Source organism: Anomaloglossus baeobatrachus, chromosome 2 (genome assembly GCF_048569485.1).
Source record: "Anomaloglossus baeobatrachus isolate aAnoBae1 chromosome 2, aAnoBae1.hap1, whole genome shotgun sequence".
In the NCBI taxonomy this organism is placed as follows: domain Eukaryota; kingdom Metazoa; phylum Chordata; class Amphibia; order Anura; family Aromobatidae; genus Anomaloglossus; species Anomaloglossus baeobatrachus.
In genome coordinates, this window is record NC_134354.1 from 570,046,114 (window position 1) to 570,061,181 (window position 15,068).

At 42.9% G+C, this 15,068-nt stretch overlaps 1 protein-coding gene across 1 annotated transcript in view; it reads right to left on the reverse strand.

Annotated features, from left to right (window-relative positions):
• Positions 1–947: 947 nt before the first annotated feature.
• DNAJC3 (DnaJ heat shock protein family (Hsp40) member C3) overlaps positions 948–15,068 on the reverse strand; it is a 96,796-nt gene continuing 82,675 nt past the window's right edge. The window contains exons 10-12 of the mRNA XM_075336750.1: positions 7,954–8,086; positions 3,904–4,052; positions 948–3,574 (exon numbers count right to left, since the gene is read on the reverse strand). Coding sequence (XP_075192865.1) covers positions 3,417–3,574; positions 3,904–4,052; positions 7,954–8,086 — 440 coding nt within the window. The 3' untranslated portion in view covers positions 948–3,416. The remainder of the gene's footprint in view (positions 3,575–3,903; positions 4,053–7,953; positions 8,087–15,068) is intronic.

A 15,068-nucleotide genomic window follows, 5' to 3' on the forward strand; every position in this document is an offset into this window, starting at 1 on the left:
CTGTGGGAGCATCCTAATCTATATACAATATAAATTTTATTCATAAATTTCTTTTTTCTTTACCAGTTTGTAGTTAATCTTTCTGAGGTCTAATAAAAATCTATATTAGATCTAGTATGGGCAAGCAGCTAGTTAATGCTGTGCACTACACATAACCGTGGACTTATCCGAGTACAATTAGCATCCATTCCTTATCCTTAGGCCCCCTTCACACGTTGGTGAAAAACACGTTTTTCACTGACGTGATAAAGGTGTGTATGTCCCTCCATGTGCAGTGATTTTGGCACACGTGATCTCCGTGATAATACACGGAGATCAGGCACTTATACTCACCTGTCAACGCTCCTGCGGTCCGTGGTGCTGAAGTCTCCCTCCATGCTGTGTCCGGCCGATGCGGTCTCCCCTCTGCAGCTACTTCCGGGTTGGCTGTGCAGTGAATATTCATGAGCATAATTAGCCAGCCTGGAATCAGACACAGAAGCGGCTGCTGAAGACAGCATCGCTGGAGACGGGTGAGTTTAAAAAACGTTTTATTCTAAATTACATGTTTTTCTGATGCGTGTTTCACGATAACACCACTGTGTTTTTCTTCGACATCACTGATGTCCCACGGAGCAGACAGGTCTCCGTGTGAAACACATGGACACACGTGTGTACCGCACAAAAACACGTCAGTGAGAAATCACTGTTGTGTGCGCAGGCCCATTGATTTTAATTCGTCTGTGATTCTGGTACGTATGAAAACTGCAATGTACGTGCCAGAATCACTGAGGTGTGAAGGAGGTGCAAGAGGCTGTTCATTGGTATTTTGTGGCTGGTCTGCACCTTTCTAGGAATTGGTAACCTCTAACAGACTTCTCATATTGTGCTACTGCTTCAGCCATTATTCACGCTGTATTTTTTTTTTTTTTTTAGAACCGTTTAACCAATATAAACACACACTTAGCAAGTGTTTCAGTTTTATTTTCTCCAATAATAAATATTGCAAATTAAAGAAAAAAAAATAATATCACAAAAAAATATTCAATAACAAAATTTTAAGTTCTGCTATTGTGCAGTAATATTTTACTTTGAGAATTTCCGATTTTCTATAGTAGTTGATGGTTTCTATCAATTGGGGATGTTTCATCTGCAAATATCAGCCAAGTCTGAACATGGCATGACTAACGGAGTTTCAGTGCAGATTATGCACAGTACAATACATGTAAACGGGGCTTTGAAACTCTCAATCACATGCAGCAGATTTTCCCGTATATATGAAAGTAAATTACCTGTAGGGTAAGAAAGCGAGGACTGGACAATCCCCTTCATAACATAACTAGTGATACACGGACAATTTTAAGGACATAATGTATAATTTTAATCCACATATGAGTTTATTTCTTCTTCAAGTAGAATTCCAGCATTTTTGTAGATTCTGTAAAGAAATGTTGTTGAAACAGCTCAGACATCTTCTACAAGGACAGAATGTGGAGACCAAAGTCACCGAGCAATGTCCAAATCCATCTAGTCAACTACTGTAATCAAATCTATCTATAACAGATCTCATCCAAAAGGTAACGGATCCACCCTCTGAGGCACATTTGGCAACTGTCAAAAACATCTGCCGTCAATCACAATATAACAGTAAATTAAGAAAAATAAACAAAACAAAATAAAAATCAGTAATGCACGAACCCCTGCTAATCTGACTGGATTAGGAGGGTGGAAATACAGTATATTGTGAAGGAATTATATAATCGCAGCTTTTCTTTTAGCTTTAACTACTTATTGTTTGAGGCTGATTAACAAACAGGGCAAAACAGAGCTCCAGTCACAAATTAAGCGCCTTCCTGCAGCTCTAAAATAAATATGGAAACCTCACCCCGCTAAATAACACATGAAGATGCAGGAGCACTGTGCACACAAACCTCTTCCCAAGTGTGGAGACATTGAAAAAAAACAAGAACACTAGACAAAGACGTACTGGTCTGTCATAGATTGTACCCCTCAAGTTGATGCAGGCTCGCCCGCTGAGCCCGCATCTTTCCCTGCACGTGTCGGCTGAGTTAGCTCATTAACTGCAATATTATGGAGACGGTCTGTGTTAATATCCAGTAAACCTCAAAACAGGTGGGCACTTCCCGTCTTGTGGTGCTCGGATCCCAGGATGGACTCTACATCAATGGTTTAAGAAAGGTCTGCATTTACGACCAAAGCACGTCATTGTATCGCACTGTATTTATGGCATAAAATAAAAGAAATAGCAAACGTTTCTGCAAGTGCTAATCCTTTTTGCTCAATTGATGTGTTAATATTCAGGCATAATATGCCGTAATCACATGCTAACTTACGTAATCACCGTTAGGAGCGGTCACATGCCTAAACTGCTGGATAAGAATAGAGGCAGGAAAGGTCTCTAATGTACTTGATATTCAATAAGTCCAAAGAGTGTCCCTGCAGGAAAGCAGTTGGCACTGCCCTGCGAACCCCCAGGCCAGCACTGGACCATGACATACGCTAGTAGCGGTGACTTAACAGCACTAAATACGTGATATTTTTGTTGCACTTCAGGACAAAGACATTATTTAAAACAAAAAAAACCCTTAAAAATAAAGTTTAAAAGCGCATGATAAATTCAGTACATGCCATGTACCCCTACTCTTTGGCACTCGCTACATTTCTCCCATTTTGTCCTGTTGCTGTGGTTGTTTACATGCAAGTACATCAGGATCATGATTAAGACGCACTTCAACTTTCATGATATTTGCCTCTTCTTCCAAGTTTCAGGCTTTTTGAACACTGAGTATTAAATCTTGAATATAACACATGAATGGAAACCAGAACACTACATGATAACACATAATGGATTTCAGGAACATCCTGAAGACGTACACATAGGCTCAGCCCCAGAGCGAGCATGCTGGAGCATAAATATCTGGCCTATAGCTCTATACCACACATCTACCCTCATTTCATATGTTTGGACGGTAGTGTAATGTATGCAGCAATTCTTTGTGAACGGCTTAGGTATGAAGTCTTGGCACGGCTTTATACTGTCACTTTACTGTAATTTGGTATCCCTGATCAGCCCTTGAATGTCCGCAGTCTTTGGAGCTGTTCCTTTTTACATATCATTCCTGCATGAAAATAAATTAATATTTCTTTCTCCAGAAATGCTGTCATTTGTAAAGATCATGAAGAAAAAAAAAATAGCTGAACACTTAATTCAAGTCTGTCTTCAGTTCTCAGAAAATAGAAATATTTTCTTGACAACATATTCAAACAAGTAATTGTCTGGTCGACTTTACTGCACGTGACTGGAAGCCTGCAGAGCAGTCACTCCAAGCAATCTCCTGGGAAGGTTATCCGGCTCTGTAACAAAACATTTCATTTTCTTTCCTAGCAAGGTGCGGAGAGTGCCACCACTTTAGTCTCTAGTTGAAGTGGAATTTGAAATTAAAAGGTCCTCCTGAGCCGAATGGATTAAATCCCTGCCACTGGTTCCATCCTCGGTGGAAGTGTCCTCCACCCCCTCCTTGCTGGCTCTCAGGGTCCAACGGATCTTCCCCTGCATCAAATCGACTTCTCTTCTCTAGAAATAAAAAACAAACACCGTGACAGTTAGATTTTCACAAGAGACTCCTAGAACGTATAATAAACCATATGAAAAAAGCAGATACGATATTTATCAGATTATAAAAACATATCTACAGCAGTAACATACAGTCATAGGACACGTCTGAATTATAGTTTCATTAACAAAACAAAAATAATACAACATTCATACATTGCCTTCAGCAGTCAAATAATGGGGAAAATATCCCGAGTATGTGGTCAAATTAGTAATGCCACAAAAGTGGTAAGAAGCCCAGAAGATCCCAGAAACCTCACGCATCAGTGGCCAGAACAAAACAAGGTTACCTGGATCTGTTAACACTTCCTTGGCAGATGCAATGTCAATGAATTTCTTCTCTGCCTTCTTTTTTTCTTCCTCATTTTGAAAGTTATCTGGGTGCCATTGCTGAGCCAGCTTTCTATAAGCTTTTATGATTTCTTGTTTCTTGGCATTCCTGTGTATTTCAATAAAAAAGGAAAGTGTGAAACAGTTTTCATATTCCTACAGTCACCTCTTGCTTTACCAAATACAATTATTCAGACGAATAAATGAAATGCCTTGGCGGTAACTAGTATAAGATCGCAAAAAAAAATTTTAAAAAATGGATTCACAACCTGCGACAATAGGTAACAGGGCCGGCAAACCCGGTCAAATGCCAGGGCCCTGAGCTGCCGGGGGGCCCACTCACAGTGGCAGGAGTGGCGTACCGCTAGTCAGGGGGGCCCGCTGCCCGTGCAGTCACCGGCCTCCCCCCGCAGAGGATCGCACATTTAATTGCTGATACAATTGAGAGCAATGATGAGAGGGAGTGGAGAACAACATTCTATCCCCCTCTGCTTTTTTCTTGGATCTGCACTACCCCCATTCGGCACAGGTGATTTTAATCAGCAGGAGACTGGAAGAGGGGTCAGTCTTTTTTTGCTCCCAGTTCACATATGGAAGCCAGTGGGAGGTGAGTGCGCAGCTCCTCTCACAGGGTGCTGGTGCTATGTGGTGGCCACTGTTGTGGTGGTTTCGTGTCAGTGGGGCGGTGGAACCTGGAGCCACGGGGGCTTCGCCTTGCAGCATGGGTGCTGTGAGGCACCAGGTCACCTGCCCTGCTGGTGCTTTGTCGCTGCAGCAGCGGTTAGTGCACAGTGCCGCACTATAAGGTTTAGAATAGGGACCCACTCAAGAGGTTCGCCGTGACGTGGCAGTGGGCTTAATACAAACTGATCAGAATGGTAACAAAGAACCTCATGTTCTATTTAATTCTTTGCCTAACGGCTTTAGATCATTGTATCTTTGGGATGTGCGATCCATGTCTTTTTCTTCATAGTGTGTTATACTACATGAGGATGCCTAATGCTATCTGGGTCTGCACTGTGCTATATAGGGGCTGTGTACTACATGAAGATGCCTAATGCTATATGGGTCTACACTGTGCTATATAGGGGCTGTATACTACATGAGGATGCCTAATGCTATCTGGGTCTGCATTTTGCTGTATGGGGGCTGTGCACTACATGAGAAGCCTAATGCTATATGGGTCTGCATTGTGCTATATGGGGGCTGTATACTACATGAGGTTGCCTAATGCTATATGGGTCTGCATTGTGCCACATGGGGTCTGCATAGTGCCACATGGGGGCTGCATAATACTATATGGAGGACTATTGGGGCTTCATAACACTATATGGTGGAATATGGAGGCATATGGGGGCTGCATACTACTATACCCCCAGAGCTGAATGCCCCCCCACCCCAGAGCTGTATACCCCCAGAGCTGCATGTCACCCCCCACCTCAGAGCTGTTTGTCCCCCAACCTAAGAGCCACTGCCCCCCTCTAAAGCTGTATGCCCCCCATTGCTGTATATCCCTTTCCTCAGTAATATGTAGGCCCCCCAGTAATGTGTATGTCCCCAGCCTCTCTTGTAATGTATATACAGCAGTGTTAGTGAGCTCTATGTGTGGCCATGTCTGTTAGTGACAGCTACCAAATCTAAGAGGAGCTGGATGGAGACAAGCGGGGAGGTGAATGAGGCTATTGCCGGCTTCCCAATATTAGATAATCTATCTATATACATATATATGATATGTATTTATGTATGTCAGTGTATATGACTGTGTCTAGATTTATGCCTATTTATATGTGTTTTTGTGAATTTCTCTTTAAATATATATATGTGTACATATGCCTGTACGTGTATGTATCGGTTACAAGAGAAAAGGTTTTGGTACTGTGTTAGGCCTAAAACACACATCCGTGCCGCCGGTACGTGTTTGGTATGTTTTTGCACGTACCGGCGGCACAGAGACACGTACATCAATGCTACCCTATGGTAGCAGCCACACACACGTAAAACCACACGGAACGTGTGTCCGTGTCGTTTGTACGTTTTCAAACACGCTCGACATGTCCACGTTTTCTTCGGCATCACGGGTGTCACACAGCCCGCACCCGTACCACACGGATGTAGTGTGGATGCGGTCCCGTGTGACACGCACCGGAGAAAACTCACATGTCAGAGAAAAAAAAAAAATATCTGTACTCACCTTCTCCAGCCCTTCTGTCTCTGCCGCTGCTGTCACTTGCTGCCGACCGCCGCTCATTTAATATTGACTTCACTGCGGCCGGCAGCAGCGGGGAGTCGGCAGGGCTGGAGACCGAAGATCAGCACCCTGGACAGCAGCAAGGACTAAGTGAGTATGCAAATTACCGGTTCTCAGTCTGTTATCGCACAGAGCACACGGAGAACACACGTGGCCAGCACATACCGGAGACACGTACTTTACAAACGCAACACGCAGGGAAAATAAGTGTCTCGCGGCACGTGCGTGATTTTCACGGATGTGTGTTGGAGGCCTCAGCCACTTGAAAAATGATTGATTGTTCTCAGTGAAAGAAACCAAATTAAAATCTTGTTGTGATACCTTTTAATGGTTAACTAAAATAAGATAAAATGATGTTACAAAGCAAGCTTTCCAGACATCTCAGACCCCTTCATCAGGCATGGTATGACAAAATATCTGAAAAAACACATATATACACAGAGCAGAGGGAAGGTATAATAAAAGGACATTTAAATAAACAAACGCTGAGCTTAGAGAGTGAATCCTTAATTAGCTTTGATTAGTGGTGTGAATGTTTTATTGTCCCAATATCCATGTAGGATCAGAGGCATGGTGACCTAGCAGTCTCTGGAGCAGACCTCTCAGATTTTGTAGTGGGTCATAAATCCTCCAGACAGGTTGAGTCCTGTGTCCACAGAGTTAAACATTTTAATGAATTTGTATTCCCAGACCCTGTGATGGCGCTGTGATCTGACGTTGCCTTTTAATATAACCACTTTCATATGGTTTATGTTGTGTCCTGAAGCACAGAAATGTTTGGCCACAGGTAAATGGGTTTTTTTGTCTGTAATTGTGTGGCGGTGAGATCTCATCCTTGCTCTCAGTCTCTGTCCTGTTTCTCCAACATGGAGGCCCCCCCATAGGACATATAGTGCACAGGATTAAGTACACCACGTTGGAAGAGGAACATGTGAATGTCCCAGGAATCTTATAGTCCTTCTGTGCTTCTGTGTGTTAGGGATCTGTATCTGGTCTTTGGTCTCTACATGAGTGCACTCATGGATGGGGCCCATTGAGACTCTTTTGCCCAGGGACCACAAAAACCTGGATCCGGTCCTGATAGGTAAAATAAGCAACCATTCTGCAAACTATTGTTTTCGCATCTGTATTGCAAAATGGACCTCACAAGCTGCAGACGCCATTCTTTACCATTTCTGCATCTTCAAGTTTACCCCATTTTCAACAAGCGGACAAAAGCTCCTTTGAGAAGTAAAACCCAATTCGTACCAGTAGGTTTGATATGGCAGTAATGGTGTACAAATATTAAAGCAAAACAAGTGTGACAATTCCCCATCTGTGTCCTATAAGAGGCTTTCGTATCATATAGGAGAGCCCTGAACTCAACATCATCATTGAGTCAAGGATTACTTGCAGAGACAAAGATTTGTGCAAGCCTACATCCATGGAAGATCTGTGGTTAGTTCTCCAAGATGTTTGGAATAAGCTCCCTGCTCAGTTCCTTGAAAAAACTGTTTAAACGTATATCTAAAAGAATTGGTGCTTTGATGCAGTTTTGAAAGCAAAGGATGGTCACCCCCTCAATATTTCTTTTGATTTCTCTTTTGTTCATTCACTTTTTATTTTTTTTTATCAATTAACAAAATGTAAACATAAAACTTTACTTTGCATAAGTTTTATGCTGTTAAAATGCTTTTAAAAAATACTCTATGTACCTTTTCGTTTTTCCCTTATGATAGTTTTGCACATCCATTATTTGCCCCGGAGACATTAAAGAACATACCTTTTTACCCCCAGGATCTTATAGTAATCCCTTTTTTGCGACTGCTTGAGGAGCCTTTGTGCTTTTTCTAGGCCTTCTTTTATCTGTTTATCATTTTCGCTATTCTGCTGTGCGGTCTCATAATCCCGAATAGCTGTGAAAAGAAACGTGAAGAATGGTAAGAAAGCTGAATACATCTCCCCATGTTCTATCAGTAGAGCAACACTAGGACAAGTCTGGCGGCAGCGGCTCCAGCTGGGTGTGCGGGCCTCACCTGAAGAGCTCCTGATGCAACAGATGTAGCTGATGTTCTTATCGAGAAATAAGAAGCACCGTCCTACCGCACAGATCAAAGTCTATTAAACGAAGCACAGATTTGGCACATTTCTCTCCATGAGAATAAATGAAGGCGCCATTTGATATAAATCCCCAATATGACCCAGTATTTTGTTGTTTTCTCTGTGACATGTCACCACCATTTCTCTTCTTCGTTCTATTTTAGGCCTTCGAATTCCAAGGTGTCTTAAGTAAGACAAAGTATTTGCATCAGATGATTTCCAAGCAGATGTTACCGCTCAGCAAGTGTTACATTTGTCTTTTGTGCCGTTTCCCGGCAAGACAGCAGGAGGTGCCAACCAATTTATATCACTTAGACACTTGACAGCTCAGTGCAAATCTGTCCTGAAGTATGACATGAATCTGCAAACATTACATCTGAAATCCCGGCAATATAAAACCGAAAGGCCACTAAAAAAAAAAAATAAAAAAAATATGAAAATCTGAATTTCTTGCGAGTTGAAGCTTTTTCTACATGCTGGAGCCAACATCAACATGTATCAGTGTCAAAACGAGCTTTCCTGGGAGGCTGCAAGCAAAACCTATAAATACGTTTCAGTCTCCACCAACAAGTGGTTTGATAAACTGCAAAGGAAAAAAAAAAAAAAAAAAAATGGTGTTCGCCATCAGGTGTAGATAAGCAGATGCTCTCACTGACATTTCGCACTTTGTCAGCAGCAGGTATGCCGAGTGTTTTGACAAGTTAATAAACTGTCCAGTTACTTATAAGCGCAGTAGGAATCCACTACTTCATTTGTACTGGGGGGGGGGGGGAAGGGGGGCGGCATAATGGAAGAATAAAAGAGCATAGTTATGTCACATCTGCGGCCGCGTCAGCACAAACACACAGGCGTTTAACAGTCATTTGACACATAGAAACTAATCTATTTCTACAGTCTGCAACATCCAAATCCTGTCTGCCTGCCTGGAATATCACAAAGCTCCGCACATACAGGCAGTATACAGGGGAACAAATGGAAGCCAGCAGGGGATGGACAGGCTGGAACATTAGGAGGCCAGCAGGGGATGGACAGGCTGGAACATTAGGAGGCCAGCAGGGGATGGACAGGCTGGAACATTAGGAGGCCAGCAGGGGATGGACAGGCTGGAACATTAGGAGGCCAGCAGGGGATGGACAGGCTGGAACATTAGGAGGCCAGCAGGGGTTGGACAGGCTGGAACATTAGGAGGCCAGCAGGGGTTGGACAGGCTGGAACATTAGGAGGCCAGCAGGGGTTGGACAGGCTGGAACATTAGGAGGCCAGCAGGGGTTGGACAGGCTGGAACATTAGGAGGCCAGCAGGGGATAGGCAGGCTGGAATATCCGGAGCCCTACTGATCATGAACGCTGATTTCTTGCCCCTCCTTAGAATAGAGTAGCAGATAAGAATGTGAGCAGATACTTTGCTAAAATCCATCACCCAGGTAGACAGACTGCATAAAGCAGGACCGTACATGCTTCATGGCAGCTCCAATCCAATTTGGAACACAGTATCCTGACTTTTTTTTAGTTATCATTGGTGGTCCCAGTGATGAGACTTCATTACCCATCGGACTACTTACTAGCTTCTACTAGATGGAGTGTCCTGCTTATTAATTTTTTTTTTTTAAAGGCCCGGATATACTCTTTAAATGGTCTAAACTAATTTTCTTAAACTAAGCCAGGTAAATGGAACACATGGAAAAATAAAATATCTGAAGTTGACGGGCTGTATTCCTTGTGGGACAAGATGATGCTTTCAGTAATATTTACTTTTTATAATATTCGACTTTTTGATCATCTTATTCCATTCCCTGTGTGTCAGTATAATGAAAAAGTTACTTTTTTCCCCCTAATATTTTTTTTTATTTATTGTATGGGTTATGGTAGAGTTTTGTAGCTTGAATTTTTCCAGATGTAAGGAGACCAAGCATGTACTTTGTTTGCTTTTACATTAAGAAAAAAAACTAAAAAAAAACAGTTTTCAATGGCAAAATATTTTTCAGTTATTTTTCAATAATTCATCGTGAAATTTTTTAACCCCTTCAGCCCCCAGGCATTTTGCGTTTTTTTTTCCGGGTGTTTTTCCCTCTCTGTCTTCCGAGAGCCGTAACTTTTATACTTTTCGGTCAATCTTGCCATGTGAGGGCTTGTTTTTTGCGGGACGAGTTGTAGATTTAAATGAAACCATAAGTTTTACCATATACTGTACTGGAAAACGGCAACAAAATTCCAAGTGCGGAAAAATTCCAAAAAAGTGTGATCGCACAATAGTTTTTAGGATATTTTATTCACGCTGTTCACTATATGGTAAAACTGATGTGTCAGTGTGATGCCTCAGGTCGGTGCGAGTTTGCAGACACCAAACATGATTAGGTTTGTATCTAAGGGGTTAAAAAAAATTCACAAGCATGTCCAAAGAAAGTGGCGCACGTTTTGCGCCATTTTCTGAAACCAGTGTTCTCATTTTTCTGGATCTATGGCTCAGTGACTGCTTACTTTTTGCGTCTTGAGCTGATGTTTTTTAATGGTACCTTTTTTGCGCAGATGCTACGTTTTCATCACCTGTTGTTGCATTTTGCGCAAAATTTGCAGCGACCAAAAAGCGTAAGTTTGGAATTTTTTAGCCGCTACGCCGATTACCAATCAGATTAATTGATTTTATATTTTGATAGATCGGGCATTTCTGATCGCGGTGATACCAAATACGTGTATATTTTTTTTTTTTTAACCCTTTATTTTTCAATGGGATGAAAGGGGGGTGATTTGAACTTTTAGGTTTTTTAAATTTTTTTTAATTTTTAAATTTTTTTTTTATTTTACTGGTCCCCCTAGGGCGCTATAGCGATCAGCAATCTGATCGCTCTTCCATATCTACAGACCACAGCTAAAGAGCTAAGATCTGCAGACATGCTGCTTTACTTTCAATGCCGGCAGTATTCCGGCATTGAGAGGAAGTGACTCATGTTATATACAGGCGCCATCACATGACCCTGTGCTACCATGGCAACCACCGAAAGTCACGTGATCAGGTCATGTGACTTCCGATGGGGGCGGGGTAAGTCAGCATAATGGCGGCGCGCATATACATCTCGCTGCCAGATTTTGGCAGCGAGATGTAAGGGGTTAATAGTCACGGGCGGAAGAGAATCCACTCGCGAATAGCAGGCACATGTGTCAGCTGTTGAAAACAGCTAATATGTGTGCGGATCGCCGGGGCAGGGATTAACCGCACACGATTATTGAAGTACCCAGTATGTCATGAGTCGTTAAGGGGTTAATTTTTTTTAATTAATTAATTAATTAATTTACTTAGTCTCTTATCTGGGACTTAAACTTTAATGTGCTTGAGCGCTGATCTGATATCCGGCAATACTTCTGTACTGCCGGATATTAGATCTGTCAATTTTACACTGACACTTCACCTGTTACACACGCAGAGCCTTACAGGCCCCCATAGCTGGCTGACCTTTCTTGGCCTTGGGTTGTTATCAGAATTAATGGCACCTCACAGTTGAGTTGTGTGGCTTAAAGAGAGAGTCATCAAGTAAATGTCTAGATACGATTGTCAAAAGTGACAGTGATATTTAAAGGAGTTAAAAGCCAGGATTGGTGGTAATATTTATCGTGGCCATTATATTGGGGTGTCAACTATGACATACAGCCAATCTACTTGTGAACTATGCCATCATCGCTCCCTACATGTACGGCGGTTTGTGGGCAGTTACCTTCCACTATACAATACATGTATGGCGAATGTTAGGAAGGGGAGAAAAATTCCCACACTTCTGGATCACTGCTGGTAGATGAATATGGAAAGGAGAAAAGAGATGCCTCCACCCATGGCTCCGGTGTGATGTTATTTGGGGCTGCAGCCTCACTCCTCTGGATGTCTCGGGAGCTACGGTAACCTGTGGTTCAAAGAGGACAGCATCTAGGGCCAAATGTGCAAGACCCCTGGTTTAAATAAATTGCATGTTGTAAGCTCTTAAAAGGGGTTTCCCACCTTTGGAGACCATTACTTTTATTTTTATCTTTTAACCCAAGTGGATATTATTGTGTTCTATTGGCCACATTTTTTTTTTTGCACAATTGGACATTAAAAAATGCTGCACTGTTTGCCTTCTATCGCCTCCATCTATTACTAATTGCAGAATGAGTTTTTGCTAGTGGACACGTTTCTAGCGAGCAGGCCGTGACTAGTGCCACTGCAGGACCATGAAAATGACTAGTGAAAGTGGCATAAGGCATCACTTTTAGCCTCAGTTTCTCCATCCCAGCAAGTACAGGTTTCTGTGGAGCAGGACAGCTTCCATGACGGTATGTAGGAGCCCTTTAATAGCTTGGCTTTGCTTTATTAACCACCGCTTTCATTACAGGTGTCCTTTAATCTGTGTAAGCTGGAAGTCCCTTTATCTACTTTTATCAGGTTCTCTCCGACTGCACCCTAAACTTCTACCAGTGATGCCGTCTCCATCACACCTACCAGTTTATGTTGCACAGTTCTATCTAGTCTTCTAAAATCTCCACTAAAGGGAGGACAGTGTGTACAGTGCTGGATTTTAATATTACAGCCGCATTTGTCAGTATATAACCCACAGCTCTTCATTGGAGCTACAAACGAGATCGTATATTGTGTCTGGGAACATGGGCAGATAGAACAGCACAGTTCTCAGGATCATGGATAATAAATTCAACTATGCTGATCCTATTTATCTAGTCTCAAGAAGCGGCTGAGAGGAAAAAAAAAAATTCTTGTGATCACCTGTATAATTCACAATTTGAGAGGTTATTTCTGTGCGAATTATCTGAAGGTGACATAAATCCTGTCTTATCCTGACTTACATGCCCATTTCTCCAAGTAGAGCGCGGCTGCAGGGTGCTAAACTAGGTGTCCCCACATAAACAGCTTTTTGCCTTGATTTAGTGACAGCCGAGGTGACATATATATCCGCCAGAGCCAGTGTGAATCATTTCGAAGGGACTTATAGTACTGGCTGATCATATTAATAAGCGTTGGCTGAGCCTTTACTTCCGGACAGAATGAACAATATACACTTATACGTAGAGAAGCGGCATCCTTGTGTAGCAAACATACCGGAGAAACATTAGACATGGCTTGCATACAAGCAGAAGAAAAAGGCTGAAAGCCAAATAAAGATCCATTATGCACAAATACGATTTGGCATTATGCACACAAATCCCCATGAGTAAGCCAGTCACAATTTTCCTAACGAGAATCAATCAGCTTAAAATTCAAATGTCAATACGACATCTTTCAAATTAGCATATCTAGCCGGCTGCGAGTGTTAACCTTTTCATACAACATCAAGGATCAGGCCTTGGGGCGCAGAGAGAATCTAACGGCAATATCATAAGAGACAAGGACTAGAAGGCGCTGTGTAAGGGAGCTGCTACCAGTCACACCGCCATATAATGCACTACGGGAGCGTTCAGGTGCATGATTTTTTTTTTTCTTTTTCATTTGAGAAGAAAAAAAAAAGAGAAAAAAAAACAATCCAAGTTTCATTAGTAATTTTTCTCAGAGCGTCAGTTTTTCTTTTGTTTGCATTCAGAGAGGGAAAAAAAAAACAAAAAACACCCCAACTTTCTCCACCTTTCCTTCCCTTAGGGCTGCTTCTCACTTGCGAGTTTCTCGCAGTAGAGCAATGCGAGAAAAACTCGCATTGGAATCGGACAGGTTAGTGAATGATTCAGCTCTCATCTGCGATTTTTTTCTCAGTCCAAATCGGACTGAGAAAAAAATCGCAGCATGCTGCTTTTTTGCGAGTTTCTCGCACCATTTGTCACAATGATTTCCTATGGGAAGGGGATTAAAAGTAGGATCACACACGCGCACCAGCGTTCACATTTGCGAGTGTGGCAGGAACTTCGCTCATTAAATAATCAACAGATGAATGTGACATCACATTCCCAAAGGTAAATTAAATGACACATGTGTAATAGCTTTTATATAATTAAGATGTTGCATGAAACTAGCATCACAAACGCGACACACACGCGAGCAAAAAGCATCGCACTTGCATTGCACTCGCACCTAACGTGAACTAAAATCAGCCGAGTATTTTTCAGCCCAGTCGGACCGATTTTACTCGCATAGATGTGTTTCCAGCCTTAAAGGGAACCTGTCATGAGAAATGTCCCCTAAAACCTCACAGATTCCCCCTCTGCAGCTCCTGGGCTGCATTCTATAAAGGTCCCTGTTATGATTGTGGCCACTTTCTGACCTAAAAAAAGTGTTTATAAAGTTGTACCTTTTTTGCTTCTGATTCTGTAAATCCGTCACGGGGGCGGGCTGCCTGATGGCCGTTATTCTGCCCCCTGGTCCTGTATGCCGCCCCCATCGCTGATTACAATACTTCTGGACGCCGCCCCCTGCTCCATCCATCGCCGCGCATGCCCAGTGCCCATCTCTCGGGGATGAGCACTGTGCCTAGCGTCACCGCTGGTGACGTGCACGCAGGGTTAAGATTATGGGCGGTGCTGTGATGTTTATTCCTAAGCAACCGCCCATAATCGCGGGGCCGCGCTTTCCCCCTCGGCCTGCTTCGTTCTGCGCAAGCGCGCTGCTGGTAATCTGATCTCCGCGTCTCCTCCTGATCGGTGTAGTCACTGCTCCGCGCTCCTCCCATCTATTTCCTGCCTCGGGGCAAGATGGGAAGGAGGTGACGTGGGGGTCAGCAGCAGCGCGCTTGCGCAGAACGAAGCAGGCCGAGGGGGAAAGCGCGGCCCCGCGATTATGGACGGTTGCTTAGAAATAAACATCACAGCACCGCCCATAATCTTAACCCTGCGTGCA